The sequence below is a fragment of the Pantherophis guttatus genome, chromosome 1, assembly GCF_059756535.1.
Source record: "Pantherophis guttatus breed Tessera chromosome 1, ASM5975653v1, whole genome shotgun sequence".
NCBI classification, from domain to species: Eukaryota; Metazoa; Chordata; class Lepidosauria; order Squamata; family Colubridae; genus Pantherophis; species Pantherophis guttatus.
Window position 1 is genome coordinate 281,005,252 of NC_142063.1, and position 14,671 is coordinate 281,019,922.

The 14,671-nt window shown below is 38.4% G+C and overlaps 1 protein-coding gene across 2 annotated transcripts in view; it reads left to right on the top strand.

The window, feature by feature from the left end:
* KIF26B (kinesin family member 26B) overlaps positions 1–14,671 on the top strand; it is a 307,349-nt gene that overhangs the window by 85,961 nt on the left and 206,717 nt on the right. Inside the window, exon 3 of one of the 2 annotated variants that reach the window (XM_034428212.3) lies at positions 7,775–8,308. In XM_034428212.3, the coding sequence (XP_034284103.2) occupies positions 7,775–8,308 (534 nt within the window). The remainder of the gene's footprint in view (positions 1–7,774; positions 8,309–14,671) is intronic. The other variant, XM_034428213.3, reaches the window with a different exon arrangement.

Here is a 14,671-nt window from a genome sequence, read left to right on the forward strand (position 1 = left end):
ATTGTAGGGAGGTCATACAGGCACATGGAGGCCACAAATACTACTGAGCCTCATTTTGACTTGTTTTAAGGACATTACATCAAAGGTGGATCAGCCTATAGTGTTTTTTTCACTTTAATTTTGAGTGTAACTCAAATCCAGACCTCCATGGGTTGATAAATTTGGTTTCCATTGATAATTGTTGTGTGATTTTGTTGTCAGCACATTCAACTATGTAATGAACAAAGTATTTACTATGAATATTTCATTCATTCAGATCTTAGGGTGTCTTATTTTTGTGTTCCCTTTATTTTTTTGAGCAGTGTATTTAATTTGATAGTTCATGCATGTTGCCATATTTTGTGCAATGCCTACCTACAGAGAAGCGGAAAAATGAGAACAATAATTTTGCTTTTTTGAAATTGAACTTATGTAAGCATTGTAGTGGTAAAGCAGCTTTGAGGTAAATGAAGATGACAGACTGAACCCTAATCCACGGAAGATAGCAATGCTGTGATAGAAAAATAGGTGATGGATGAAAGGTGGCATCTGATTTTAAATAGGGTTCCAAACAACAACAAAAACAACAACAACGACATAGCTTGGGAGTTGTCCTGGACAAATGCTAATTGGAGAGTGTCAGATAGAAATGTAGGAGGATGGATGGATGGTTGATTGGATGGATGTTTAGGCCACTATCCTATCTGGGGAGGGCTGATCTTGCCTTCGTTATTCATGTACTAATGTACTAATGTACTTGTGATCTGTGTAAGGCTGTCTTTTAATGATTTTGCAATTCAGCTGGTGTATAGTGGAACTTTCTGGGAATTGCTGTAGTAGAAGCCATATAGTTAGTTAATGAATTAGTGGTACCTGGATGGAGAACAATGGCTGAAATTGAACCCTGACAAAACAGAATAGCTTTGGGATTGGGGTTCTTTGGTCCATGGATAATTGCTATCTCTGGTCTTGGGTGTGATTGCATTACCCCAGACAGATCCAGTGCATAATTGGTGTGTTCTTGACTGATGACTCTTGCTCGGGAGAAAGTGGCAGTCGTAGCCAGAAGGGCCTTTTTGCAACTGTGGGTTGTGCATCAATTACGCCTTTCCTGGACCAACAGTCCCTGCTCATAGTTATTCACCTCCCATTTTGACTATTGCAATGCACTCTCCATGGGGCTGCCCTTGAAAAGTATCTGGAAGGTTCAATTGGTGCAAAATGCTGCACCTGTCATCATTTTGTGCAAACCTAGATTTGCACATATATCATCTGTCTTGTGGGAGCTGCATTGGCTGCTAATTTGCTTCTGGTCCAATTCAAAGAGTGGATTGTCACTTTCAAAGCTCTACATGGCTTTGGGACTAGGTTATTTAAGGGACAGTCTTTTCCCAGACATATCTACCCAATCCGCCAGACTGGGAAGGCAGGGAATGTTATGGGTTCCCTCTCCTAAGATCCATCTAGCAAGACTAAGAAGAAGGGCCTTCACTGTACTGGCATCCTCCTTGTGGAACATCATCCCTGCAGATATAAGATTTCCCCCCACTTTAAATACTCTTTCGTAAGGCCCTGAAGACCTGATTCTGCCAACAGGCTTTGGCAGAACCAAGGGAACCCCAGAGTGATATGGAGCCCATCAAGTGGCTTGCTTGATTTTTGTCCCCGGGGGTGGGGGCTTATTGGTCTTTATATTGGGGCTCTTGTAAGCCACCCAGAATCCCTGAGAATGAGTTGAGTGGTCATTAAAAAAAAATCTTAATAAATAAATAAAAAATTATACAGACTGCTGTACAAGGTTTCCAAATTTAGAGTTCTAGTTTTAACTATAGGATAAGAAATATTTTCAGTATTTCGATGCTCTGTCCATCACAGGCTTTTCCCTTCATAGAGTTCAGCAATTAAGTGCCTATGAGAAGCTGCCAAAGAAGACATTTTGGAAGCAGTAAATAAATGTCATGGCTTAAGTGCACTGATATCCTTATTTCCATCAATTTAAAGCTCTCTAAACTGGTTGGTAATATTAACTTGTACTAAGTTCCATAATGTGCCTCTGTGATATGCGAAAACATATTTCTTTTTATCTTTCTGATCTTTTCTAATTTACTTGTCATTCATATTCCTTGGATGGCCTCAAATTCTAGCTTTAAGAGATGTTTATCTCCCCACTCATTTTTTTCCACGCTGTGTAGAATTTGAAATACCTTTAGCATATTTTTCCTTAGCTACCTTTTTTTCAGTTATAACATTTCCTTATCAGGGAGTTGCAAGATGCATTAATTTAGTATATGTGAAGCATTTCATAATTATTAACATTTTCATCTTGAATCAAAGCACCCTTCAACTTCTTTCTGGGTGGGTAGGGTGGACTATAGCCTCTCCCCAATTCTAGTTGATGTTTGTTCATGGTATTATCACCTATGGCAGTTCTGTGAAGAAGTTTGTTTGAAACTATGTTGTTATAATGCACCCTTAGCATTCTATATTCAGAGATTGCCACTAGTTCTCTTCATGAGCCACCGTGGTGCAGTGGTTAGAGTGTAGAACTGCAGGCTGCTTCTGCTGACAGCCAGCTGCCTGCAATTTGGCAGTTTACATCTCACCAGGCTCAAGGTTGACTCAGCCTTCCATCCTTCCGAGGTGGATAAAATGAGGACCCAAATTGTTGAGGGCAATATGCTGACTCTGTAAACCGCTTAGAGAGGGCTGTAAAGCACTGTAAAGCGGTATATAAGTCTAAGTGCTATTGCTATTGCTATCATCAGTTTTTCTATCAGTTTTTCTTTAGGATTTAGTTTAAGAACATTTTAATATCAAACACTAAGAGTTTGTATCTGCTTTAAGTGGAACTTACTGCATATGTAATTTAAACCTCTGTATTTTATGTTTCCAGAGAAAATTTCTAGATGTTCAGTATACAGAGATACATAGCTCAGTGGAGGCTAGTTGCTTTCTCTGAAGAACATGTTAAGTTCAGTCATCAGCTAAGTATCTCAGACATAACTATTGGAATAATCCTTTGATGATTGTGGGATCGGGTTCTCATGATCAACATTTTTTGATTGAGCCTAAAGACTAACCAATTATTATGGTGGTTGCTGAACTGAAAGGTTTGAGGATAGGAAAAATTTTGCATATAAAATCTAGAAAACCCTTTGGTAGTACAAACATCAGAATCGAATCTTTAAATTTGTGAACTATCCAGATTGATTTTGCCTAACATGCGATCTGCCAGTTTGAATGCCAACCAATAAGCATGCTTTATAGCCTACTGGGCACTTAAAAAACATATATTTTGTGGCACCAAAGGCCCATCACTCTTTTCTTCTCCAACCAACCATGATAATTCTAAATTTGTTAAATCATCTAGGCAGAAATTACTCATACTGCAGAGTTCCCCAACCTTTCCGGCTTTGCGGACCAGCGGAGGGAGGAGAGAGAATGGTTCCACGCAAGTGATTGGCAAGCTTGCACATGCGCACCTCCATTTTGTGTGAGCACTGTGCATGCGTACCTGCCATTCACGCAAATGGAACATGTGTGCACGTGTTCAACCTCTGCTCATGCAAGTGGGGATGCGCTTGCATTCGCATGCGCACGCCCACTGTTTCCGCAGCCTGGTTGCAAACAGCTCAGTAGTTGGGGATCTCTGTCCTAGTAACCTAATTCCTGGAGTAAAGGTAGAAGCCAGGAAGTGCTGCCTTTTGATAGCATCACAGATTCTTTGGAGGAGTCTCCCACAGTAGAGAACAGACTGTCATCAATTGCTATCTGCATTCAGAGCGATATCGAAGAACGAACTATCCCTGGAGGACCTTCTAACTAGATCAGGCTATATTCTGTTTTATTCTTTTTGAGTTGTTGTCATTGTTTTCACCATCACTTCTGATTTTATGTCCTTTTATATCTCCTGTGGATTGTTTGAAAATATTTTTTTAATACCTTGTAAGCTGCTGATTATCAAATTGATTGAAGTGAGGTACAAATGCAATAAATAAACAAATAGGGTTTTTTTGTTTTGGTGCCTTTGAGATTCTTTGCTCCACCCTTGTTATTTTTAGATTCTGCTAATTTAGAAAAATGGAAAAGTGACAAGTGGTTTAAAGAAAAAAAAAACCCTGAAAAATTCTTTATAAAGGATGCCTGTCTATGTTACATAAGCCTTGTAAAGTTAATGGCCTTTAGAAGTATGTCCATATGGGTAGAAAAATGCAAGAGTAAATTACGATGTGAAGGGTATCCTGAGAGACTAAAAAGGAGATCATAGGGAGCAACTCCCAGTAGTTTGCCTTCTGTTAAATGCATGTTTTATTATAGGGCATAGAATAACAGATGCTGCTTTATGAGATTTTGCATAACATTTTCTCAAAATTCCAAATGAGTTCCCAAAAATCTGAGGACTCCTGCTTTAGATAGAGAGATATTTGAATAATTGATGTGATACTCCATGCTTAACATTTTTATCAGTCCCTCACTGTGGACCAAATTAAAAAATAGGCTCAGCAGGGATTCCAGGAATGCCTTTTATTATTGTAAGGTACAATACGAAATCTTGGAAGTCCATTCAAGATCTTCTCTGACCTCTCTTATATTAAACAAAATCAATGCAAGGTTATTTTGAATCTCTTTCCCCTTTGTCTCAGGACAATCTGTTCCCCTTAATGCCTCTCTCATACTTTCCCCAGGTCTATTATAAACTCCTTTACATGTTTGTTTTGTGGCCCTGAATTTGAATAGGGCGTGTTCATTAACTTTATTAATAGTCACCTAATAACCTACCCAGAATACAAGATTTACAGGCACCTTAAGTGGAATGGGATGTGAGAATGACCTTGAGAGACAGGAAGAAGAGATCCAGCCTAGACAACTGTCTGATAAGAGAATGAGTCCAAACCAGGAATGGTGATGGAGAAAGCATCTCAGAATTGACTGGCCAGCATCTCAGAATTGACCCTCCCTAGTTCTCTGCAGCACAAAGGCAAGACTGATGTCTGTCCTTCAAGGTAATCCAAATCAGGAACCAAAACCCAAAATGTTAATACTTCCTTTATTGTAAGGTTACAGTAACAGAATCTTGCAAATCTAAAAGCATTTCCCTCTTCCCCTGCTTTTTCATTCCAGAGAACTAGGAAGAATTAGGAAAGTCAGTTCTGAAATGCTTTCTTCACCTCCATTCCTGCTTTGAACTTTTTCTCTTATCAGACAGTTGTCTAGGCTATAGCTCTTCCTCCTGTCTCTCAAGGTCATTCTTGCAGCCCAATAGAGAAAGTACTAGTTTAAAAAATGGCTGTAGTGAAGGGACTACGTTGCTTTATATATTATATTAAAAAGTGCCTTTTAATTTTTTGGTGTGAGAAATGCCTCCCAATGAAGTAAAAGAGATTCAGTTTTACTCAGCAATAAGCTGAAATAGGTGAATGTCACAAACAGTGGAATAAGTACAAGGCAACATCATTATATGGGTGGTATATTTCACATATCCAACTATATAGACAATATATAATTCACCACTTGCCTAATCCTTTTTTAAATTTGTAATTTGTGTGGTATTTTCTATGTGATCTGTGAAATTGGGGTCATCTGACTCTTTTCATATATTCTACTATATTAGTTTACAGTGCAGTAGTGATACAAGTTTGATAGCTTTCGATTAAACCTCTGCCTGAAACACAACCAAACTTTCTTTATCAGAAAAGGAGCATGTAATTATAACCTTGAATAACCAATTGAGTTTTGAAAAGCTCTGAGTTCCCGTCCCCAGCTGGACTTTTAGAAAGACTGCCAAAATACCATAGACTTTTCAAGTTGACAGTAAGTCTCACAAGCAGACCTATTTCTCTGATGTTTCCTGCTGAGTTTTAAAGCCTAAGAAGCTCAAACAGTGTGTGTAACTTGGCATCCTCCTGCTACTTATGCTGTGCAACTCAAATTATACATAGCTTGAACTCCTTCTGCCAGTTTTATGCACACCTATGGGACTAATAAACTTTCTGCTCATTAAATTCACCAGTAGCCCTCCTGGAACTGTACAGAAAGTAAACTAATGCCAAAACATTACAGTTATTCTAGTCCAGCAATCAGTTTGAAAGCTTTGATGTAAACAATAATAATCTGTTTTCCTCCTATGTGATCTATAGTGGCCATTCTGGATCATTTTCTGCAGAATTATAAAGTACTTGTTTCAGGGATAAAGTTGGAATGTTATTTATACATTGATTATTAAGATACGCTTATTATTAGGAAAGTTGATATCCATTTTGTTTTGGTTCATATATTTGATTTCTTATTCATGTTCTTGAAGTTTTGTTTTTTTAGAGATTGAATAAGGTGAAGTCAATTTTCTAGTGATGCTTTTTCCATTTTTAAAAAAAATATAAATTCTAGAAATTTAAACTCATAAACTGGTTTAAATCCTACAATTGTTTTAGATAGATCTAGGTGGCCCAGTCAGTGCTCTTCCTTCTGCTGTGAGATAAAGATTTCTGCTTGTTGTGCTACTTTTTTGTCTGCAAAGAGTCAATATTCTGAATGCAGAAAAAGGCTGGAAAGATTTCTGTGTGATAATCTACCAAAAGTGAACCTGACGAAATATATGGGTACCAGAATATTGGTGCTTTACTTTCTATGCTCAGTGTTCCTAGGCCAGCACAAGTAGTTCATCCAAAATATAAGGTGAGAATTTTCTTTAATAATTGTAATATTAAACATTTCTGTTGATGAGGAAATGCATATGCCTGATGCTCTTATAGTGCATCACTAAAAGCAATGATAATGCTTTCTCATTGTTATTCAGGTTTCTCTGGTCTTCTGTTGACAATTATTTCTTTTGGAGGGTTTGACGTAAGAGATACCATGATTCATTAATCATTTAATCTCCACATGTTGAATCACTATGGACTTTAGTGAAAAGAGAGATGCGTCATCAATTTGTAAAGATGGAGTGACTTCCCAGCAGTGAATAGTCTTTATTCCTTCTGTCTGAGTTTGGTGGTTATTTTCCTGCTATATTAATTTTAGCATTATCGAATACTGTTTGCATTTATTCTTGTTTTAAACTTACTTCACTTCTCCACATCTAAGAAAAATTATATGTTTGAAAATAGAGGGGTAGGGATATTGAGACCATTCTTTTGAATATAGAAGCCTGTAAGTGAGTTTGAAAGCATGTAAAAAATGCAAGTAGAAAAATAGGGACCACCTTTGGTGGGAAGGTAACAGCGTTCTGTGCGCCTTTGGCATTTAGTCATGCCGGCCACATGACCACAGAGATATCTTCGGACAGCCCTGGTTCTTTGGCTTTGAAACAGAGATGAGCACTGCCCCCTAGTGTCGGGAACAACTAGCCTGTATGTGCAAGGGGAACCTTTACTTTTTTAAAGTGAGCTCCACCTGTGGTTTCCTTTTGTGAGCTATTAGAAGGTTGATCCTTTGGCACAGAACAATCAGTAGACAATGAGGAATGGATAACATCAAATTTTAAAGTACAAATTTTAATTAACAAATCTGAGTAAATGGGATCTAATTAATAATGGAAGAAATTTCTAATTTTCTCAGTGTTGAAATGATATCGTTATGAGTAACCATAATGCAAATGAAATAGCTTTTAGTGAAGCAACTCCTAAATGTATCTCCAGGTGGTAATCAAGAACATGATGCCAAAATTTAGTTTTAGCAGAAACATAAAGATATTTACATTCTATTTTTTTAAAAAATCGACACTACAGTAAATACAATAAAATTGATTTCTTTTTGTCCTTTTAATTTAATGGTTTTTCTCTTACTTTTTGGTTTTTAGGATCCGGCATTTTCTTCAGTGATTCATGACAAACTACAGGTTCCCAATACTACCCGGAAAGCATGGAATGAGAGAGACAACCGGTGTGATGTGTGTGCCACTCACTTGAACCAGCTGAAGCAGGAGGCTATTCAGATGGTTTTAACACTTGAACAAGCAGCCAACGCAGAACATTGTGATGCTTCTCCTGGCTCTCCTCCTCCCCTTCCCAATATTCCCACCTTAGTGGGCTCTCGACATATGGGCAGTCTGCAACCCAGAGACTGGGCATACCTATCTGCTCCTTATGCTACTTCCAATTATGCTGGCTTTCTGCCTAACAAACTCAGTGGAAAAGTGAACAACATAGGAATCGTTAATGGGATAGAGAAGAAAAATGGTTCCTTGGGACACCAGACAAAGGTCAGTGTACAGATGGCTACCAGTCCCAGCAATGGTAACATCCTGAATTCTGTGGCTATCCAGGCTCATCAGTACCTAGACGGCACCTGGTCCTTGTCAAGAACAAATGGTATTACTCTGTATCCCTATCAAGTAAGTGGCGTTAGAAAGGATTTTCCCTCATTGATTCATACTGGTACCTACAGAGTACTTCGTGGCTTTAAGAAATACATGTGTACTAACTAGTTCTATGATAGAGTGTCAAGATATTTAATATAGAGTGGTTGATCTCATTTGGCACTAAAATAAACCAAATATGCTGCCTTATTTTTGCAATCTTCAACTCTGTCAACCATTCTGTGGATTGCTAAATTAGCAGTGCAAATAATAGATCTTTAGGATGAAGTAGTAACTTGATCTCAGATAGGTTTGGTGTTACTAAACCTGTCTGATAAATACAACTGGTGCTGCAGAATTCTAAACATAAAGTAGTGGTTTCTTTGCATGTTGAGTGGGCGTTTTTTTTCCCTGGAAAATCTCCTAATGGGGAGAAATGCAAATGCTGAATCTTTTTTCTTTGCTGCCTAGAAAAGTTTTAGATAGGAATTTCAGCATGTTATAAAGCTATTAAAAGCTTTAGAAGGTAAGCTTCTAGGAGCGGTCATGACCTCAAATATAAACAAGGTAACAGTAGTCCTTTAGAATTTTCTTCCTTCTATATTTCCAGCTGCAAAAGACGAGAAATGAACCTGGATTCAGGTCAGTGAGGTCACCATCCCCACAGTGGGAAGGGATGTTCTAAAGGATACAGTCTCTACACAACTCTTGCAGAATCAGCTTTCAAAACCATACTGAAGAATCAACGTAGGAAGAGAAGTCTAGTGTGGCAGTAGCCTGCCAAGACATGTTAGCAAAGCCAGAGAATGTGGTGTTACTATTCTTATGTGATTGTAAGCAGGTGTGACATCACCTTTAAAGAGCTAATGTTATTTTGCGTTCCCTTTTTGTTTGCTTTACTGATTCTCCATTTCAGTGTAATGAAGGCTAAATTACCATCAGACTAAAACATTTTGTTGAATAATGGCCATGTTCGTTAACTGCAGGACGGGTAATTATGTTACCGTCTGAGATTTTTCTACCATTAAAGGTACAAGAAGATGCTTTATCCCTAAACCAAATAGCATAGAGGGACATGGAGATGATCAGAGACTGTACAGAATCAGGCTGTTTCCACTAGCAGGTATTTTTCAGAAGTGCTGATTTAATAAACCAAGGGAAAAAAAATAACTGAATAAAGGGTATTATAAATCTAGTAGGATTCATTGCCCTGTTCATCATCTTTTTATCAACTTATGTCTTGGAACAAGAGTTATGGGATAGCTAGACTTAATGGCTCCTGAGGTGGGCATCTCACCACTGCAGTTAGCTTTCCTGGCAGAATTGATAGCCTGCCTGGCAGAATCGTTTGACTGTTAAGAAGGTGGACCTTATTTTATTCTGTAGACTCTGTGCATCTCAAATGTGAAAAAGTACTGTCTTGGACACACATCTCAGCAAATCTTAACGAAGAAAATCTGCAAAGAAGAGGAACTCATAATATTGAATATATAAGAAAGTTTGGTCCAAGCCTTTAAAATCATGGGGATTAAATAGACAGAGGAGAAGAAATAGTGAGGATTTCTTCACTCTTTGCAGGTTGACCGTGCTATGATTGAATGAGATGGTTCCCATCAGGTTTTGGGATATCATAAAAGAGCAGGAAATGGTCGTGTTGCTTTATACTAGAAGAATTGAATTTTCTGCCTCATGTGCCCTAGATACTTATGTGCATCATGACTTATGTGTGAAGTTGCCACTTTATTCTTATTGTAGGTGGTAAATTGTACAGATGGTCCTCGACTTAACAACAGTTCATTTAGTGATTGTTCAAAGTTACATCACTGAAAAAAGTGACTTATGATTGTTTTTCAAACAGCATCTCCATGTTCACATGATCAAACTGTATGCTTGACAACTAGTTCATATTTCTGATGGTTACAGTGTCCTAGAGTCATGTAATCCCCTTTTGTGGCCTTCTGACAAGCAAAGTCAATGGGGAAGCCAGATTCACTTAACAGTCATGTTACTAACTTAACAACTGCAGTGATTCACTAACTTAACAACTGCAGTGATTCACTTAAGAAAGATCATAAAATAGGGCAAAAATCACTTAACAAGTATCTCACTTAGCAACAGAAATGTAGGGCTCAATTATGATTGTAAGTCAATGACTACCTGTATAGAGCCAGACCTGTATTAACAGTTTGTACAACTTTATAGAAGAATGGTTATATGACAATTATAGAGTCCTCATTTAGTGATTGCAGTCATGTAGTAACTGTTAACAGTTATGAAATTGATGAAAAAGTAACTTGGTGATCAATCCTTGCATTTATTTGTTATTAGTTGCGAAGTCGTGTCTGACTCATCGTAACCCCATGGACAACGTTCCTGCAGGCCTTCTTGTCCTCTACCATCACCTGGAGACCATTTAATCTCATCCCGACTGCTTCAGTGACTCCATCCAGCTACCTCATTCTCTGCTGTCCCCTTGCTCTTTTGCCCTCAATCTTTCCCAGCAATAGGCTCTTCTCCAGTGAGTCCTTCCTTCTCATTAAGTGGCAAAGTATTTCAGTTTCATCTTCAGGATCTGGCCTTCTAAAGAGCAGTCAGGGTTGATCTCCTCTAGGACTGACTGGTTTGATTGCCTTGCAGTCCAAGAGACTCGCAGGAGTCTTCTCCAGCACCATAGTTCAAAGGCCTCAATTCTTTGATGCTCAGCCTTCCTTATGGTCTAACTTTCACAGCCATACATTGCAACTGGGAAAACCATAGCTTTGACTATACACACTTTTGTTGGCAGTGTGATTTATAATCTCCTCAAATCCGTAAAACAATTGAAAGCTGAAGTAAGATCATGAGCAGAGTTGCTGTTTCACTTAGCGACCACTTCACTTAACAACCAAGTTGCCAGTTCCAATTGCAATCACTAATGAAGACTATCTGAACTTACATGTGTGGGTATAGTTACAGTGTATATATATATATGTGTGTGTGTGTGTGTGTCTTTGGTTATTCGGGTTTTCTCCCGCGTAAAATTGGAGGTTTCTAGAAGCACCAAGCCGAGAACACCAGCCTGAAGATGACGAATGAGACTTCGTCAAAACGTTGCCAAGAAACCTCCAATTTTACGCGGGAGAAAACCCGAATAACCAAAGACCTACATACAAACACCCGCGAAAACCTCAGAAAACAAATATATATACATACATACATGCATTCATACTGAATGTATGAATATATATATATACACACATACATACATACACACACACACACACACACACACACACACACACACACTCTGGAACAAGTAAAGTTTAATATTTGATTTCTTGTTATTTTATTTGCTGATTGCTTAAATTGATGTTGTTTTTAAAGATACAACAGGGGGATAGATTGCCTTTAGTAAATTGGCAATCATATTGGTTGGATTGAAAGTTTGAAAAGATAGGACAAGCAGAACAGCATTGCTTCTTATTTGTAAGAATAACAGATATAACACGTTCTCAATAATGATATTCCATGATTATCATTATATTTGGATTGGATGATCTTGTGTTAGCTTGGGATCAGTGACACAAAGTTACTCATGTGTTTACTTTTTCCTGCATGAGTTTTTGATGCAGTTTAAAAGAGGTTGGTGATGGTGAGATGATGATGATGATGATGATATCAAGTCTGATTCAAGGTTTACATTAAGGTTTTCATGTAAGCCTTAATTTATGGAATTGACCAGTTTTCCACAATTGTGGTTTGAGGATGCTCCAAGAGTCATTAAAAGATGTTTTGGAGGATCCCATGTAGTTCTGAGACTTTAGGTTCCAACCATTGGTATACATGACAAAAGCAGAAATTTAACTTTGCAAAAATAATACTTTGTTTCTTAAGAAAATTTCAAACACAGATTTTTTTAATATAAAAATTGGAAGTGGTTTTAAAAAAATGAGATCTGATGTATAACCTAAAACACAGTGATAAGATATAGGACTTAAAGCTTCTAGTTATATCTGTTAGGTGGCTATTACTATATATCAATTAGGTATCTTTTTATAAAGTAGGAATAATTACGAAGAAGTCCATAAAATCTGTTTTGAGTCTCATGAGGCTATAGCAAACAGTTACCCTATATATCTTATCTAGGAGATAAGTGAGCACTAAAGATAAAAATAGCATATAGGGTTTTTTTTTTGTTAAAATACAATGTATCCATAAATCATTTTAGAACATATGCTAGTTTATATGATTGGTGGGGGGAGGGGGGAGGAAAATACTTGATTCTTCCTTTATCTCTCTTTTATTTTAACAAAAAAAAAAATTAAGAGAAAGGTTGAGGATCCAAACTTGGATCCTTCATTGAAGAAAAGCTCTCAAAATCATGCCTCACACCTAGTGGGTGCCATTTACATTTTCCTCCTCATGTACAGGGAGAATCCTTACAGCCACATACCTTTCTGATCAGATGTATATTGTCACAATAAACTACAAATGGATAGACACAGACCACAAGAGCTCTGAAATCTCTTTACTGAGGTGAGCTGAGTAGCTCAGCTACTAGTGAACTAATCTTGAAGGGTGTCCCAGAATAGACAACTTTCCACTAGGTCCATGATGGCGAACCTATGGCACGCATACCGGAGGTGGCATGCAGTGCCCTCTCTGATGGCACGTGATCCGTCGCCCCAGTTCAGGTTCGCATGTGTGCATGCCTCCCATCAGCCAGCTGGTCTTTGGGTCTCTGCCGCACATGCACGGGACATGTGTGAGGGGCTGCACGTTCATTGGGCACTCGATCTAGAAAAGGTTAGCCATCACTGCACTAGGTTGTCCTGTCAAAAACTGAAGTAGCGGTTCACCCCAGAATGCAGTGGTCATGCTATACTTCAGGAAATTTTGAAAAGAAGTAAGGTCAAGATGAACATTATATTTTGCCTTTGATTTTTGCTTATGGCCATTTGTTTTATACTGTCCATTGCAGGGATTAGCTGCCCAACTTGTTATAGCAGACGATCAAGTACTCTCCAAGCAAAGGTGGAGACCAGTTTAGGGAATTTAGTTCTTGGAACTTTTCAACAACTTTCTATGGAATACAGTTTACACCCATGATGGCGAACCTATGTCACGCGTACCAGAGGTGTCACGCAGAGCCCTCTCTGTGGGCACGTGCTCAGCCAGCTAGTCATCTGGTTTCCGAGGTGTGCATGCTTGCCGACCAGCTGGTTGTCGGGTTTCCGGCACTCTGGTGCGGTCACGTGCACACGCACCTTCCGGTTTGGGCACTCTGTGCCAAAAAGGTTCACCATCACTAGTCTATACTAAGAAGGGTAAAGTGACAAATAGAGCAATAAGGGAAGGGACTATTATTATTATTATTATTATTATTATTATTATTATTATTATTATTATTATATTTCTATACCGCCTTTCTCCCGTAGGACTCAAGGCGGTGTACAGTCAAGAAAAATATAGACACACAAACATCATAAAATTGCTAATTAAAATTATTACTTAGTTTGGTCAATGAAATAAAAACCCAGAATTAGATAACATTTAAAAATCATTCACATGTTCATATGTTTAGCCCCGCCTGTTGGAACATCAGGGTCTTGAGGGCACGGCGGAAAGCACGGAGATCAGGGATATTCCGTATCTCCGGGGGCAGTTCATTCCAAAGGATTGGATCCCTCACAGAGAAGGCCCTCCCCCTAGGAGTCGCCAGTCAACATAATTTGACTGACGGTACCCTGAGTAGTCCCTCCCTGTGAGAACGAACTGGTCTCATGTTCACTAGCCCACCATCTTTCGTCGACCAGAAGGATTTTTGTTTGTCATTCTTACTCACATATTTGTATGTTTGTTTCAGTTTTTATAGTCACCCACTAGCTGAGTAGTTTTGCATAGCTATTAAGCTGAAAGCATTAAAAACGTACCCACTATGAATACAGTAGTTTTTGACTTACAACTATTTATTTAGCAATTGTTCAATGTTACAGCAGCATTGAAAAGAAGTGACATGTGCAGGCCTCACATTTACAACTTTTGCAGCATCCTCATGGTCACATGATCAAAATTTGGGTGTCCCAAGGTCATGTGAGCTCTGTTTATGACCTTCCCAGCCAGCTTCCAACAAGCAAGGTCAACGGGGGAAGCCAGGTTTTCATAGCAACCAAGTTATTTGCTTAACAACTGCAGTGATTCTCTTAAGAACTGTGGCAAAAAGGTTGTAAAATTGGACACAATTCACTTAGCAGTCAACTTGCTTAGCAACAGAAATTCTGGTCTCAGTTGTGGTCAAAAGTCAAAGATACCTGTATTAAAAAAACAGTAACAAATAGCGCACAAATTCATATAGCACAACTAACACATACAGATGGTTCGTGTAATATTTTGGCTCAGTACTTCAAAGAAGAGACAGGT